The sequence below is a fragment of the Lissotriton vulgaris genome, chromosome 6 (genome assembly GCF_964263255.1).
Source record: "Lissotriton vulgaris chromosome 6, aLisVul1.2, whole genome shotgun sequence".
NCBI lineage: Eukaryota > Metazoa > Chordata > Amphibia > Caudata > Salamandridae > Lissotriton > Lissotriton vulgaris.
In genome coordinates, this window is record NC_141694.1 from 881,320,814 (window position 1) to 881,337,824 (window position 17,011).

Sequence of the window (17,011 nt, forward strand, 5' to 3'; positions counted from 1 at the left end):
TGGCGTCGGAGGAGGGAGCTGCATATTCAGTGGTGCTGATGAGGGCTGCCAAGGCCTTACACCTTGAGCTCCCCATCGCGGCCGTGAGGCCTAACATCCTCACTGAGGTCTTCAAACCGCAGTCATGCCCACAGGAGCCACTGCTGCCGTTTAACGAAGCCTTGTCAGACGTTCTGTTGGGCACGTGGTCCAGGCCCGCTTCAGGTTCGCCTGTTGATCGGAACGTGGCCAGACGCCACCGTCCTTGTCCGGACGACCCCAAGTTCCTGTCCACCCATCCCACCCCCGAGAGTCTGGTGATCCAGGCCTCTACCTCCCAGACCGCATTCTCGTCGGCCCCGCCCGATCGGGAATCCAAGAGGTATGACCAGTATGGTAAGAAGGTCTTCTCGTCCCTGAGTCTGGGACTGCGGTCTTGCAACACCGCATGCCTCTTGGGCCGCTACACCCACTCTGTGTGGGACACGGTCGCGGAACTGCTGCCAGAATGCCCCATGGAGGTGCGGGCGAAGCTCGGCAAGGCTGTGGCTGAGGGCCGAGACGCAGCTAAATATTCCATACGGTGTGGTCTTGATACGACCGACTCGCTGGGCAGAGCTATGTCAACGACGGTGGCGATTCGTCGCCACGCCTGGCTGAGATCCGCCAACTTTTCGGCAGACGTCCAAAACGCCTTGATGGACATGCCGTTCGATGGCTGTCGCCTCTTTGGTGACAAGGCGGACCACACGCTGGAACGCTTCAAGGACTCCAGGGTCACGGCCAAGTCCTTGGGTCTTTCGACCCAGCGCCAGCAAACGGGTTCGTTTCGCTCCTTTCGTGGCCAAGGAAGGGGCGTCCCCACACGTGCTGCCAGCCACGCGCCGCAACAATCCTTTCAACGCGGTGGCGGCCGTGGAAACCGCCGTGGCGGCGGTAGGGGTCAACGGCGGGGTCAGGCCACACCTCCCCCCGCAGCATCCGCCTCCAAATCCTCCTAGTCCGTGCTTTCGGCCCCATGTGACGCCAGTGTGTGGCAGGGTTCGCCATCACCACGCTCACTGGCGCACAATTACGTCGGACAGGTGGGTGCTGCAGCTCGTCCGAATGGGCTACTCCCTCCCCTTCGAGACTACTCCTCCAGCCATGCCACCGCAGAACCACCGTGTGTCGGGGGACCACTTGACACTTCTGCAGGAGGAAGTTACGGCCCTCTTGGCCAAGGGGGCCATCGAGCGCGTTCCTGGGCCAGAAGTAGGGCGTGGTTGCTATTCCCACTACTTTCTGGTACCCAAGAAGGACAAGGGAGGCCTACGTCCTATCTTGGATCTACGGAACGTCAACGGCTTCCTCTGGAAGGAGAAGTTCAAGATGTTGACTTTGGCTCAGGTCTTGGCTGCTCTAGACCCGCAAGACTGGATGGTAGCGTTGGACTTGCAGGATGCGTATTTTCACATCCCCGTCCTGCCGGCCCACCGGCGTTACCTGCGGTTCACGGTAGGCCAGGAGCACTTTCAGTTTATCGTGCTTCCCTTCGGCCTTACCAGCGCCCCACGGGTGTTCACAAAGGTGATGGCGGTGGTTGCAGCCCATCTGCGCAGGTTAGGGGTTTCAGTCTTCCCCTACCTCGACGACTGGCTGTTGAAGGCGGGCTCGCCCCAGACAGTCGTCCACCACCTTCAGATGACGGCAGACCTCTTGCACGACCTGGGGTTCTCCATCAATGTGCCGAAATCACACCTGTGTCCCTCTCAAAAGCTCCTTTTCATCGGAGCGGTTCTGGACTCGGCGCAGTTTCGGGTTTATCCTCCGGAACGGCGGGTCCGGGATATACAGGCTTTGATTCCCATCTTTCAGCCGCTATCCCGGGTTTCGGTCAGGTTGACGCTGCGGCTGCTGGGACTGATGGCTTCCTGCATCCTTCTGGTGCATCACGCCCGGTGGCGGATGCGGGCTCTGCAGTGGGACCTGAAGTTTCAGTGGGCCCAGCATCAGGGCAACTTGTCCGACCACGTCTTGATCTCGGAGGGCACTGCGAGACAACTGCAGTGGTGGCTTACGGACCGCGATTGGGTCAGAGGCAGATCCCTCTCCCTTCCCCAACCGGAGCACGTTGTCGTGACGGACGCGTCCCTCCAGGGATGGGGTGGCCACTTGGGAGAGGCAGAGATCAGAGGCATCTGGTCTCCGGCGGAGTCCCGGCTCCATATCAACCTGTTGGAGCTACAGGCGATTCGTCTAGCACTGAAGGCATTCCTCCCCTTTGTCAACGGGAGTGTGGTGCAGGTGTTCACAGACAACACCACCGCCATGTGGTATTGCAACAAACAGGGCGGGGTGGGGTCGTGGACCCTTTGCCAGGAGGCTCTGCGCCTCTGGCAGTGGCTGGAACGTCAGGGCGTGACTCTGACAGTTCAACACCTGGCAGGTTCTCTGACGAACTCAGCCGTCGGTGCTCGATGGTTCACGAATGGCGTCTGAACTCGGACGTGGCGCAAGGCATCTTTCTGCAATGGGGAGAGCCTTGGTTAGATCTATTCGCCACAGAAGAGAACGCGCAATGTCATCAGTTCTGCGCGTTGGAGTTTCCAAGACGGCACTCGCACGGCGACGCCTTTCGGCGCGAGTGGAGTTGCGGTCTGTTATACGCCTTTCCGCCTATACCACTTCTGCCCAGAGTGCTGAAGAAGATCAGGCGCGACCAGGCCCAAGTTATCCTTGTGGCTCCGGACTGGGCTCGAAGGTACTGGTATCCCGAGCTACTCAGCATGTCAGTCGGTCCCCGATCCGCCTGCCCCTTCAGGAGGACCTTCTGTCGCAGCAGCAGGGGACGGTCCTCCACCCGAACCTGTCCAGTCTCCACCTCCATGCTTGGAGATTGAGCGGCGGCAGTTGAGGCCATTTGACTTGCCTCCTGAAGTCTGTGATGTAATTCTGGCAGCCAGGCGTCCCTCCACTAAGTCGGTATACGCCTGTCGGTGGAACAGATTTGTGGCATGGTGCACAGCAAAGGCTGTGGATCCTCTTTCTGCCCCTCTTTCAGAGGTTCTTCTGTTTCTTCTTTCTCTTGCCCAGCAGGGCTCTGCTCTGGGCACTATCAAGGGCTACCTTTCTGCCCTTTCAGCCTTTCTAAGGCTTCCTGATCAGCCTTCTTTGTTCAAGTCCCCGATTGTAACGAGATTCTTGAAGGGCATCACACACATGTATCCACCTGTTCCGTTTGTGATGCCTCAGTGGGACTTGAACCTGGTTCTTACCTTTCTGATGTGTGCTCCCTTTGAGCCCCTTCATTCTTGTCCTCTTCGTCTCCTGACTTTGAAGACGGCTTTCCTGGTTGCCATCACCTCTGCCAGGAGAGTGAGTGAGCTCCAGGCTCTTTCTGTCCAACCTCCTTTCCTGTCCATTCATCCTGACAAGGTGGTTCTAAGGACTAGACCTTCTTTCCTGCCCAAAGTAGTTTCTGCTTTTCACATCGGGCAGTCCATCACCCTCCCCTCCTTCTTCCCGCCTCCGCATCCTTCAAAGGATGAAGAGCGGCTCCATCGTCTGGACCCAAAACGTGCGCTTTCATTTTATATGGATCGCACAAGCCAGTTCCGGGTGGATGACCAACTGTTTGTTGGCTAGGTGGGTGCGAAGAAGGGACGGGCGGTGTGTAAACGAACCATCTCTCGGTGGGTCGTTCTGTGCATCAAAGCGTGCTACTCTTTGGCTCGGAAGGAGCCTCCTGTTGGGCTGAGGGCCCATTTCACTCGGGCCACGGCTGCTACTACTGCCCTGGGGCGGGGAGTCCCTTTGCAGGACATTTGCCAGGCGGCTACGTGGGCCTCGCTGCACACCTTTGCGAGGCACTACTGCCTGGACAGTCAAGTCCGGAGGGATGGCTTCTTTGGCCGTTCTGTCCTCCAGGACTTTCTGGTGTAGGAATGTATTGGTTCGCAGACCCAACACCGGGGTTGGTATTGCTGGGGTATCTATTCTAAGGTAAGGAATCTAACACTAACGTGTTTCTTTCAGATGAACAAGTTACTTACCTTCGGTAACGATATATCTGTAAGAAACATTAGTTAGTGTTAGATTCCTTACCGAACCCACCCATCCTCCCCGTTCCGCGAACTGATACCTAGGGTTAAGGACATCCCTTTCAGGGCCCTAGTTTCAAATGGCACCAGTGTTGGTTCTCTCATGGCTCTGCGTTTTCTGGCGCGGAACAGCTGTGTACAAAGAAGTGACGTCAGCGCGCGGAGGCGGCGTCTATATACTCCAGCGACGTCATCACGGCGCACGACGCCGACGACGGACGCGGAGCCGCAGGGGACGCCTGCAGACGACGCCTACCGACGCGCAGGGGTACTGCTACGCAAAAGTTTCCGGATCCAGACTGACGCCTGGGGATATTCTAAGGTAAGGAATCTAACACTAACTAATGTTTCTTACAGATATATCGTTACCGAAGGTAAGTAACTTGTTCTACAGGACAAGTAACTTTTTTCTTTGTAGCAGCTCTCATTATGTAAATAGAGGAAACATTATGAAAAAACCTGCATGCTCCTTTTCTGCTCTGGTGCATAACTTAAATATGAAGCAAATAATTACTTGCAACTTTGCAGAATAATGCTCTGAATTTTTTTATACAGGAGAAAGGCTTCTAGCATGAGCTGATTCCAAATAGGGCTGTCTGGTCTGCCATTGCAAAAATCTGCCTGTATATTAAGCCTTTTTACATATTGGTTGCATTCAGAATACTGCTTAAAAACTGGACTTTTACCCTGATTGAGTCAACAATTAGGAACTTTCCTAGCATTAGTGGAGAGCAAATCTAAGATTTTATGAAAGATAGTAAGGTCAGTTTAATATGCAACTGATTCATTCCTGATCCCAGCAGCGATATGCAGATGCAGAGTTATGATGACACTTCATTACTATGAGAGGCACTCACACCCAGAAACCTCCTTTCTTACTTAATGCAATATCCCACATTGCAAATAAAGGAAGAAGTATCAGGCCTGTAGAAAAGGCATCCACAGAGAAGAAAGATTTTGTCAGGAACAGTTCAAACAGAACATGAAAGTCTAGTTAACACTATTTATGGTAGCGAATGGTAATTACTAGCCTACTTGCAAAGAATTTCACAGAAACCTGTGGTATGGGGAGCACTGTTCACACATTCACAGTTACGTGTTAAGTTTTTCTTATCTATATGTCTTTCATCAATTTAAATCATTTTGTTCAAAAGCAATTAATATACATGTGATATTCACAAACTATATCCACAGTCATACAGATCGGACTGAGCACATGAAAAAACAACAAAATAAAATAAAATAAATTCTCTTCAAACAATGCTCTGTGTTTCCTTTCTTCAAAATAGTTTTATTCTTCTTTTTCATCAATGAAAATTTTTTTGGGATTCCTCAAACATCTTATGAAGCCATGTCCCAATGCATTTCGGTATGCACCTTCTTCAGGGGAATGTGCTACAAATAACATAAAGATCTGTCACATATGTATCAAAGAAAATATTTGCAATTGCATACATCACTTAATTTACATGAACAGAAACCAGAAGTTCTTTATAGAATGTGCCTACGTTCCTTGTGCAAAAAAACCATGCTCAACAAAGTTCACATGCCACCTGTTAATCACAAACACGGTGTGCTACCAATACTGCCATCACCTCCTGCACTACATGCAAATGTGACCGAACGTGTACAACAAATGAAAATAAATAAATGAAACCACATGTGCTGCCTAATAACCCAAAATTCAAGAAGTGCCACAAACGTGCACTCTTACCTTCACTGACAGCTACATGAAATAAAATACCGAATTCTCCTTGTTCTAAAAAGTAACAACAACACCGTGAACCTTATTATACTGTCCCCAATCTTAAGAGTGTGATCAGCCTAATACAAAGCAGCCAGTACTCACTCGGTCCTTTTTTCGACCCCACGTCTTAATGCTTTCCAAAATATTCTAGTAAACTCGCGTTTTTCCTCTGAAATGTAAAGGCAGGAAAACTCCTTACTGTCTCATTCAATATTTACAAAAAGTGTTACTCGAGTAAAACCTCCGTAATATGTCTCACCTCTTACTTGAAGTGTACTGCGTCTGTCTGGGGTTCTTCCGTGTAACTCTCCCTGCTCGGTCAGAACTGTGTCGGAAACGAATTACTAGCCTACACCACCTCTTGTGACTAGGCCTTGGACTGCTATGCTTCGCTACTCTGGGACAGTCAAGTGCTACAATATAATGTTTGGTCCCCAGTGAAAGGGTGAATGTAAACCCATTACTTGTGCAAGCCACTCAAAATGGCCCGTTTCTTTACATAAATGTACTAGGAAAGTAGATTTACTATTCATAACACCAGTTCCATTTACCTTCAAGATGTATATGTATTTCAAGGTAAATATATGCGCAGTTAAATATAGCATATTTATATATGCTTACCTTCACATTATTTTTGTACTCAATATTCTGGCTAACATATTTTTGTAGCTTGATTTTTGGGGCTCTATATGCTAGTAGTATATACCCAGTTAGCATGGCTTTTTACACTTAAAGACCTTTAGATAACTCGTTTGCTTTTGCTATTATAAGTAGATGCCACATCAGAATACTTGAAAATGTATTTGTGTGCTTATTTCTGGATTGTCGACTTTTGTTGGTTGTGTATGCTCTGTGCGTCTGGCTACAATCATGAAACAAGAAAGGAATCTTCAATTTATTTGAAAAATCCCATTGATTCCTTCTAGAATGACCTGAAGATGCTATTTACATCTTTGGCTGACAGCAAATACACAATTCTGCAAAAACTTTCTGAAGTTGTGGAGCGACCAGCAACTGAACAGATACAGGTACTTTATTAAACAGTTTGCTAGTTAGGATCTCTGCCCGTGGAGTCCTGATATGTGTGGTATATTTTGTTTTAGTTAGTTGATAAAGTGTATTGCTAGCTTGAAGAACCATCTGACCTCTTTACATACAGCATTTTTCTTTTAGCAGGATCATATTAATCAAGAAGTAATGTGCATAAAACAGAAAAATATGCGAACACCATGTACAAACATAATGATGTGATGATTACGTGCAATTAGAACTGTACTTGGTGATATGAAGGCTATATTTGACATATTCATTACACACATTTGCATACATCACATTGCACCAGTTTGTGATTTTAGGCCTGTTTGATGAACTGATTTTTCAGAATCACATAATTACCTGACCAATTGCTGAAGCTACAACCAGAACTGAGATCACTGGAGAACCTGCCGCTAAACTTAGTTAGGGTTGGAATTTTGTATTCAAACGGGTTGGTGGAAGCATTCCTGTATGCAAGTAGAGGACTGCAACAATCGGATAAGCAAGAGATAATAGTATTTACCATCACTTGTGGTCCTAATGCAATTTGTGGTCTTTGTAGTGTTTCTATGTTCTGTAGAGTTTATCTCAAAGCCCTTAGACACCTTCTTTGCTAAATGGTGAAGTGCTGATTTTTCCCCTATACAAGCCTGTGTTCGGTGACCATGCTTCACACATTCTCCTGCTTAGGATGATGTAGGTTTCTCACTGAGCCATTCTATTGACCCATCAAGCTCAAGATACACAGAATTGTAGATGAGTAAACTGTCAGTAAATGGTTATTACGCTGACAGGCTCAAGGGGTATGCAATGGACATTGACAGACATCTATAACCCACGTACGCACACTGGACAATAACATTCTCTTTAATCTTCTGTGATAGCTGAATAAAAATACACCAAACCAGCAAAAGGCATCCAATGGCACCAAGAATTATGTGTCTGTCAAATTTGTGTATTTTGTCTAGTTTATTTTTGCACAGAAAGCTTTTCAACAAAATTGGCAGACTTCAAGTTAGTATAGTGGACTTATGATTTAAAAAGTGTAGTGCAGGTTTGTCTGGAGAGGGGGTGAAGAATTAACAAGGTAATAAGGAATTATGGAATTTACATGGAACACAGATTTAGGATGTATACTTCTAACCACATATTCCTTGCTGTGTTTATATCCTCAAACTGGATCCGGAAGATGTTTATGAGATAGCACCAGTGCATTGGTAGGTGGTGTCATGCTGCGCCTGCTGCATAATGATAGTTTCTTTTTTCCCACGCCTTCGTATGTGGATCTGGAGCTGGCTCCCTATCAGCTGACAAGTTGTTTTCTCAAAATAATTTTTTTCCAGTGTGCAAGAAAGCATGACCCCCTCTAAAACTATAGGGTTTAAGCCTTGTAGGCACTGTCGCAGACAGATGTCTGTGACAGATCCTGTCAAGGTGTTTCTTTGGTGTCTAGGTTTGGGCCACGTCTCCAAGTCGTGCGAGGAGTAAACTGTATCTGAAGGTGATCCGGAATGTGAAGCATAGCTGTATGCTGCCAAACACTGAAAGAAGTCATGTGAGTCCTGCTCCTGCTCGAAATTGAGGATGCAGACCCATTCCCACACTCATGGCCATTCCAGGGATAGGTCATCATCGCAGTCCAAGTCTTCAGGTAAGTCAAAGAAGAGGCACAAGAAGGCCAAGCAGGACTTGTCCCAGCCTCGTCGATCTCTTCCTGAGAATTTGTGAGGACGTCAAAGTGCCCCTCGTTCATGCTCCCTGCCCACTACTGAGGTGCCAGTTCTGCTGGTGATCCCGATGCACCCTGAATTTGCGGGATGAGCGGTGGTGTAATAATTAATTGAGGGGAAACAGCTGGAACAATGCAGACAGATCCACGTGTGCCGGATTAATGCAAGCCCATGTTTGCCTGAACAACGCATCTGCCTTAACCACGCATATGTATGGTTAAGGCACACACCATTCTAGTGTTCAGAATGGGCGGGGAGAAGAAGATGAAGCGTCAGAACAGCAAGCTCTGGACACGGACAGGTAAGTGGGGCTGAAGCCGGGTTTAGGAGGGCAGGGGGGTAGTTTTCAGGGTTGGGGTTGCTTTTACGGCTCAGGGCGGGGGCATCTGGGTACTTTTGGGAAGGGGACAGGTTTTTAGGGTAAGGGCGGGGGCGGGTAGTTTTAAGGGCTGGGTTTGGATGAAAGTTTTTAGGAGTGGGGGAGTTTTTAGGGCTCATGGCTGGAGGGTTCAGGGTAGTTTATTTATTGGGGGCAAGGTTTTAGACCTCAGGGCAGTGGAAGGGGTTAGGGTAGTTTTATAGACAGCTACGGGAGTACATTTTAGGGCTCAGGGCGGGTTTTTTTATGGTAGTGGGCAGGGTTTTTGGACTCAGGACAGGGGGAGGGGTAGTTTTAAGGGCAGGGCTGGTTTTAGGCCTCAGGGTCGGGGGATAGGGTGTTTGAATGTTAGGGTTTGGGGGGGTCTGGGTAGTGGTGATCTTAACCCTATACCCCCTTACCATTCATGACTTTACAACGAAATTGTGTGGTAAAGGCATGCGTGGTCAGGAATTTGTGGTTAAGACGCATTTGTGGTTTGGGCTGCGGGGTAGAGGCATGCGTGGTTTAGCCATGCATGCTTCTGTCATATAACCCTGATTGAGGCTTTTGGAGAAGTCATGTTGGAAATCTTTGGCATGCTTCTGGTTCCCTGTGTCATGCTTTTGGGTCCCAAGGATGCTCAGGGGCATCCACTCGAGTTGCCATCAGTGGATCCTTCTTCAGTGCTGTCTATGCCTACTGAATTCAGGTTTAGATCCGACTCCAAAGCTGACAAACCCAGCACCCAGATCCCTGCTGGCTCCTTCCAAGTGAACGCCAATCCTGACGCTAGAGGAAGATGTTGTTCCTATTGTTTTGTCCAACTCCAACCAAATTTGTCACAGCCTCGACCGAGGTCACCTTCTGTAACAGTTCTGACTCTCCTGGACCCATTGCATTTTGACTCTGACATAACATTGTCAATACCTATAAGCCATCCTCCAGTGCTCCAACCTCTTTTTGAATTAGACTTGACCTAAGTCAACCAGCTTTCGGTGATGATGGGTATGATGGGGATGAATTTCCCCCTCTAAATGATCACAGTAATTTCTACTTGGACCTTCTAGAGCCCAGGGAGTTGGACACTTCCACTGATACTGTGTTATGTTCTCCGCCTGACCCCTCAAAAGAAGAAACAGCCTTTTTTAAAGTGGTCATCAGCACACAGCTGAGGTCCTGGACTTACAGTTAATACTATTGAGGTAAAAAACGAATGTCCTCATGAAAGTTTGGAACATGGGCAGACTACGTCCGAGCCCTTGCTGTCATTCAGTGAATCCCTGACTGGCACTGTCTGCCTTGCTCTTGCCCATCTGTGTTTAGGCAGGTAGCTAGATGCCGCGGGCTGGCTCCAGGTGACCCTGCTTTCCTTACACCTCATATTACTACTAAGATCCTGGTAGTTCAGGCATCTACCAGCAGAGTTAATCCCAACTCATTTCCTACATCTTCACAGTCAGAGAGTTGGAAAGAATTGAGGCATTCGGGAAACAAATGGTTCGAGGCATGTGAGCTGTAGATCATATGCTTTGCATAGCCTACAACTAGTGTTCCATCTGATGTTTGCACTTTGTTTTCCTTCGAAGATGTCTTTTCCAGTCACGAGGTAGGTGGTTCCTCCTTTTGGTGATAGTGCGCATGGGCATCGTCTCGTTTGTTGAATTGTTTTCCCGCAGAGGCTTATCTTTAATCTTCCCAAGTTCCATCTGGTTTCTGCCTCCATCAAAGAGCTTCACTGGCTTTCAGGAAAGAACTGAATTAAATTCAAGGCATTATGTCTCACCTATAAAGCCTTGCATGATCTAGGTCTTAGTTTCCTTAAACAGTCCCTTTCTTGGTACATATCCAATAGAGACCTGCAATCAAAAAACTCCCTGACAGTCTCACGTCCCAGTTTTAAGAGACTCAAATGAGGAGGCAGTTGTTTCCCCCTGAAGCCCCGGCTCTCATGAACAATCAGCCTTTAAATATTAAAGCAGCCCCACATTACTGAGCTTTAGGAAACTATAAAAAAACCTGGCTTTTTAACCTTTAGTCCTCCTCTGAGCTCACCTTCACTGCTATTCCCAATTAGTGACAAGACACCCATGGGTATTTGAGCACTTTAGAAACATTTAAACATAACATAATGCAGTTAGTAAGAGAAGTAGAATAGAGATGTCCAGGTGTATGTATCTAAGCAGGGTATCACTGCAACAGGTATATGTACCGGGGGAGGCGGGTGGGTGCATGTGAATCTACTGCTCTACATGCCAAGAACAGATGCATACTGGGTAAGTAGCATTTTCCGCTCGAGGCATGTGAGCTGTAGATCCCATGCTTTGCATAGACTGCACAGCAGTACTCTCCCAAAGCGGTAGCTAACCTATAGCTGTTGCAGTGGTTTGAAAGAGTGTAAGTAGAACTGCCTGGCCCACATTAGCTTGCTGTTTTGCTAACACATTTACACAATAATGTTTTGTGAATGTGTGAGCTGCCAACATTCAGACCCAACACTAGATTGCAGGCTATGCAAAGCATGCATGCCATGAACAGATGCATACTGGGTAAGTAGAACCTTCTTTCTCCCCGGCTAGCTTGGCCCTTCTGTCAGTGGCCACCAGCTGTTTGCTGGTTAGGTACTCCCACATGTTATGGGACAGGGTCGTCGATATCTTGCCGGTAGTCCCAGAGGAATTCCATGCCAATTTGGAGCTAACTATTCAAGGATGGCCTGGACGCAGCAAACTAGATCATCAAACCAAGACTGGCCACTAATCTGATTGTTTAGATAGAGCTGTCAACACTAGTGTTATGCTCTGACTTTACACAACGTTGAGATCTACAGGCTTCACTGTGAAGGTCAGACATTTGTGCCTCTGAGACAGTATCCTCAATAGTTTATAGTTCTTTCGGGCTCATGAAACCAGTAGAAATCCAGGCCATCAGGCTGAGCTTCAGGCCCCTGCCCCTCTGGCATGAGCATTCAAGCTGCTTTAATTTCCCTCAAGGGGTGGTAGAACCTAACATCCCTGAAGCACTAAAGGAGGGCCAGGGGAGAATTCGAGACCAGCAGGAGTTGACTCTCCAATTCGACACTATATAGCAGAATAAAACACTTGGGCCTAAGCAAAAGAGAATTGAATCAAGATAACCTAGCTAAGATGGAGTATACCTTTAGAGAGTGATTTTCCTCACCCACCATAGGAACCTCCTTGAACCGTGATGCCTGCCCCTCATGAAAAAGAGGAGCACAGCGGATGTTTTTTAGAGGTATGATAAATTCCCATTAAAGAACTGGGACTAATGAGAAAAGCAGAGCGCACAGAGAAATAAAGTGATAATTAAAACTGGCTACATGGTACACAAACATCTTTATTCATGCGTCCCTGGGTTGGGTCAGGATTAAACCGAAGGACACTGCAGGAAGGATTAAACCTGCTGGGATGTGTCACCAAGGAAGGTCAAAATATTTTAGCGAGTAACTCTCAGATGAAGATTTTTTATGCTTTGTGTCCTAGGGCAGAGACTGTGTCTAGAAAGAAACTAATGTCAGTTCACGGGGAAGGGGAGGGGTGCACTCATTGGGGCTCTGACCGTCACTTCCAGGTAGAACAAGGTTGATGCAGAGCCACACGATGCCACCTACTGGCAGATGGGGGCTGTGCTATAAGCTAGAAAACTCTTCCAGCTCCAGTCTAGTGACTGGGGATAATCACAAGGTGAAGAATCTGTGATTAGATAGAAAATCCACCCGAAAGCATGATACCGAGGGTAAGTAACTTGTTCTTCAACCTTACCTAGAGAGACTCAAATATTCAGGTTCAGTGTACCATGTTAGGCAAACAAACATGCATTGCTTTCATACAAAGAAACAAATTGATGCCTGAATTAGGCTTCAAAAGAATGTAATCACAGCCTCGTGCTAAAATGTCACTTCATTAGGCAGTGTGCAAATGAGTCTACGAAAGAAAAATGTACAATATTCTCTTCAACAGGAAGGAAAAGTAAAAAACAAAAGAATGCATTGTTTATTATATATTTTTTGGATGTCTACAACATTGTATGGGTTTTAATGTCAAATATATAAGCATCTTGTGACAAACGTCTGTTAGAGACAAGTTGTGCACTGCACTCACTGGAACCTGTGGCGGAATAAAAGACCTGCAAATTGAAATTTCACCCTGGTGGCATCATAGGTGGTGACTTCAATGCAGTGCTCTCAATAAGTTCAATATCAATAACGTTACTAGGGCAACTAAGTAGTGAGTTTATGTTATATGCAAGTGAAGCAGCAATCATAATCCAAGAGTTCAGCCTGAGGCATAGCAGTAACGGGGTGGCTGTGTAGTAATGATATGGCGCGGATGCAGCATTCACATGCAGAAGTATGAACACCATCCACAAACCTGCATCAAATGCTACAATATAAGCTCATGTCTATATTTACAGCCTAAGATGCCGAGCCAAATCCTTGGTGATCAGGTACAACCAATATATGCCCAGTTACAGTGATCACATGTCCAGGTTTAGCTACAACACGCAAATAAAATGCCCCAGAACATCCTAAAATGCCAAAGGCCTATGTGTAGATTTTTCCCTTTGTTTACCTTTAAACATATTTTTTTTCTGTTAGAAAGATGCAGCCTAATTACAATTAGGGAAACAGCCTTCATAACGAGGTTTTTACCAAATTGTGCCTTTACCACGCATTTTTAGCGCACATATTTTAACAGCGAATATGCATTTACAATGCATACCAATACCAAGCATTTAAGGTAAGTTGGGAGGGGGGGGGGGGTCTCCCGCCACAAATACATGTTTTAAAATCTAAAAATAATGTGTGGCATTGGCATGAGTTGTAAATGCATATTTGCGGAAAAACATGCATGCTAAAAAATGTGTGGCAAAGGCATATGATTTATTTACCTGCTTTGTGCCATCATACAACCTTACAAGTACTGTGCAGCAGTGGGATCACTAAATGAGACTGCTGGTGTTGACTAGTAGTACCTCCTTATTCCAACGTCATTGCAGTTCTATTATATATTTTGCAGTGCAGGCACTGTGGATGTATCCTCTTCTATACTGTAAGGAAAAGAAAGTAAAAAAAATGAAAACATGGGAGTCCAGTAGTCCACAGGGTTAACATGGCTTAGTGATATGGCGTTTAAAGTTATTGAAGGCTGAAGTCACAGGTATCACTGGGGAGTTACTTGGAAGGCCTGTCCTGCATCTTTGTGCTAGTGGAGGTAGAAGGGTCTCAAAGTGGCATTTGATTATTCCTTCCTGCTCAAACATCTATCCACCATTTAGTTCAAGGAGTATGGAGACATATGAGCCTTTTACAGTTTTGGGCATTTCTTTTCTACTATTTAAAAGAGCGAAGTTGGGAGGACCAGTGTAAGTATTTTTTATTGCTTTAGCACATTTTGTTTCATGTGAGTGCAGCAAACCTTTGGAGTCCTTGTGTGGAGATGCATAACAAGTTTAAAAATTTAGACCCAATTACTTCCCATTTTCTTTCATTAGAATTTTGAGGGACAATTAGTCATCACTGTTGTAGTTTACCTATAAAAAACTGAAATTATTTTGAGCAAATTCTGAAAAGCCATGTTCATGTGGACATAGTGGAGACTATCATGCCCTTTGGCTGTGATTGGTCAATGTAAACAAAATAAATCTCTGTGGATTTCATATGTATTTATATGTGTTTTAATATGTATAAGTAATATAGCACATGTCTTAGATGACTTTTAATTCTCCATTTTGAATCGCTGATGGCAAATTGTGTTGTGCTTTATTGCAGTCCATTATTTACTTGCCTTCTTTCCTTGTAGATATCAGTTAACAATAAGAAACTTACCTAATGTGGAAACAATGTTCACATTACATCAAGATAGTTCTAGTTCAAAATTGAAGAAGATTGCATGACTTACAAGCACATTGTTTAATGAAAGCGGCCCTGGTAGTGCACCCCTTATAATAATTGTGTGTGCATGAGAGCTTGAAGCGTGCAACATGGGTTCAGGGGCTTTAATTCATTTAATAGAGACAACATAGATCTTACAATGAGACAGCTTGAAAATCTAAATACTCTTTTAAATGTGATAAGCTCTGATGCATGGGGAATTAGATTTTTTTAACAATAGTTCTACATAAAATTATGAATGATGTTTCTATGATTAAAAAGAGCCAGCACACAATTTTGTCGTGCAGTGAATGTATCAGTTTTCCAGTAACTTGACTTTGCCTCCTGGTCCCTTCTTCTTTGACCCATTTTACCCTCCCATCTTCTTTCATTGCAAAATGAACTCCAGAGACCATCTTGATTGAAACGTTATTAGCAATTATTGATAAGTTTTAGTTCAAAATGGATTGTTTGTGGTAGTTCCAGTCCCTGTAGAGAGAAATTACATTTTAAATAAATACTATTGCTTTGCTGGCCTGAGATCCTAGTGTTTGCTATCCTAATGTTATTTTTCTAGATATTATATATTCTGTAAAAAGGGGAGAATAGGTGGAAAATGTGTGAAAGCTATTGCAAAAGGCCAGTGAATTATTTGTAAATGTTTACAAAAATCCAGTGCATATGAGCATTCTAATCAAGTGAGCAGTACATGTTGGAATCTGTTTTCTGTTTGAAGATTCCTGCAGCTTCCTGGATACAGCCCTAATCCCAGGGAATCAACACAGTTTCCATGTAAACAAAACATGTTACCTTCATATGCTCATGTTATTTCTCTGAACTTTATGTTTATCTGAGGAGACCTATACCAACTGGTTTGGTAATCTATTGGAAAGGATGAACCAGTCAGGGCAGTGGAAAGAAGAAGAAGAAGGAGACATACTCTTGCCTGGAAATCAGTTTTTTGAGAATGTGTCTGCCTAAATAACTGACAACTTGCCTCAGGCATCGCTTGCTGGAAGAGAGTTGGAGACAGAGTGGCACCTCCAACTCCTAAAGTGATTAATCATTTTCAGGATTTCTGCAGAAAGAATGATCTTGTAGCTGCTTCTAAAATATTGCGATATTAGTCCTGCAGCTATCACTTACAAAGCTATTTTCTACATGGACACTCATTCCACCAAACCAATAGCGCATGTGAGAAGTTCCACATTTCTTTCTTCATTTTTGAATATTGACATAAACCCTTATCCACTTGGAGTCTTATTCAAATTCATTGTTGATGTTCCTTAATACAAGTCTGGTTTATGTGACGTCCCTCCTCATTAAGAAGAAGAATTGCAAGTTCACTTTTGTTGCAAGAGCTCATGATCCATTTGAGCACTACATATTTTATGTATGAAACGTGGGTACTGTGGTCCCTATGAGCAAGACTCCTATTTCTACAGGTTTCTGTACCTTTAAATTGTGCCTGCTGTCTCATCAAGAGAGTCCTACTATGCTCTAAAAAACAGTAACCTATGAACTTCTGTACATATGGTAGAAACAGGACAAAGAATATTGTGAGCTTGCTAACTGTGTATTGGTTAACTTGCAACATGAAGTAGATGTAGATGAAGTGATAGAACCATGCTTAATAGAAAAACAATCCTGCTTTGTCAACAAAACAAAATTAAAATGGTTTCTGTCTTAACCCCTCTGCTGCTTTTGACTCTAGACAATGTCTGTAGAATAAATATTAACAAACTTGTCACTTATTATTAGAAGTGGCTTTGTTTCAGTGTTGGTCATTGTAAAAAGATCTTTTCGTTATTGTCATAAGAGTGACCAAAGTATGGTTATCGTTTGAATCAGAGGTTTAAACAATGAATGGCTATAAGAATAAATAAATAATGTAGTATCAAACCAGTGAATAAATGTGGATTTTTTCCTCCTCGGTTTGATTTTGAGGTCACATTCTGCTGGCCGAAACCAGCACACAACTATATTATAATCATACACAATAGTCAATAGAGCACAGCTTTCAATGAGACAATACCACTATTTCTTCATAATTTTATAAGTCTGGAAGATTTACATTAATCTGAAAATGAATCTTCAGCTTTTCTGAATGACATGGAATCTACTATATTTATTTTGTTTATGCTGCTACACATGAATTACTTTAGCTCACTTTTATGTTTCTGACTT

At 45.0% G+C, this 17,011-nt stretch overlaps 1 protein-coding gene across 1 annotated transcript in view; it reads left to right on the forward strand.

Moving 5' to 3' along the window:
• SYNE1 (spectrin repeat containing nuclear envelope protein 1) overlaps positions 1–17,011 on the forward strand; it is a 2,319,318-nt gene that overhangs the window by 1,728,645 nt on the left and 573,662 nt on the right. Inside the window, exon 106 of the mRNA XM_086926873.1 lies at positions 6,735–6,836. Coding sequence (XP_086782999.1) covers positions 6,735–6,836 — 102 coding nt within the window. The remainder of the gene's footprint in view (positions 1–6,734; positions 6,837–17,011) is intronic.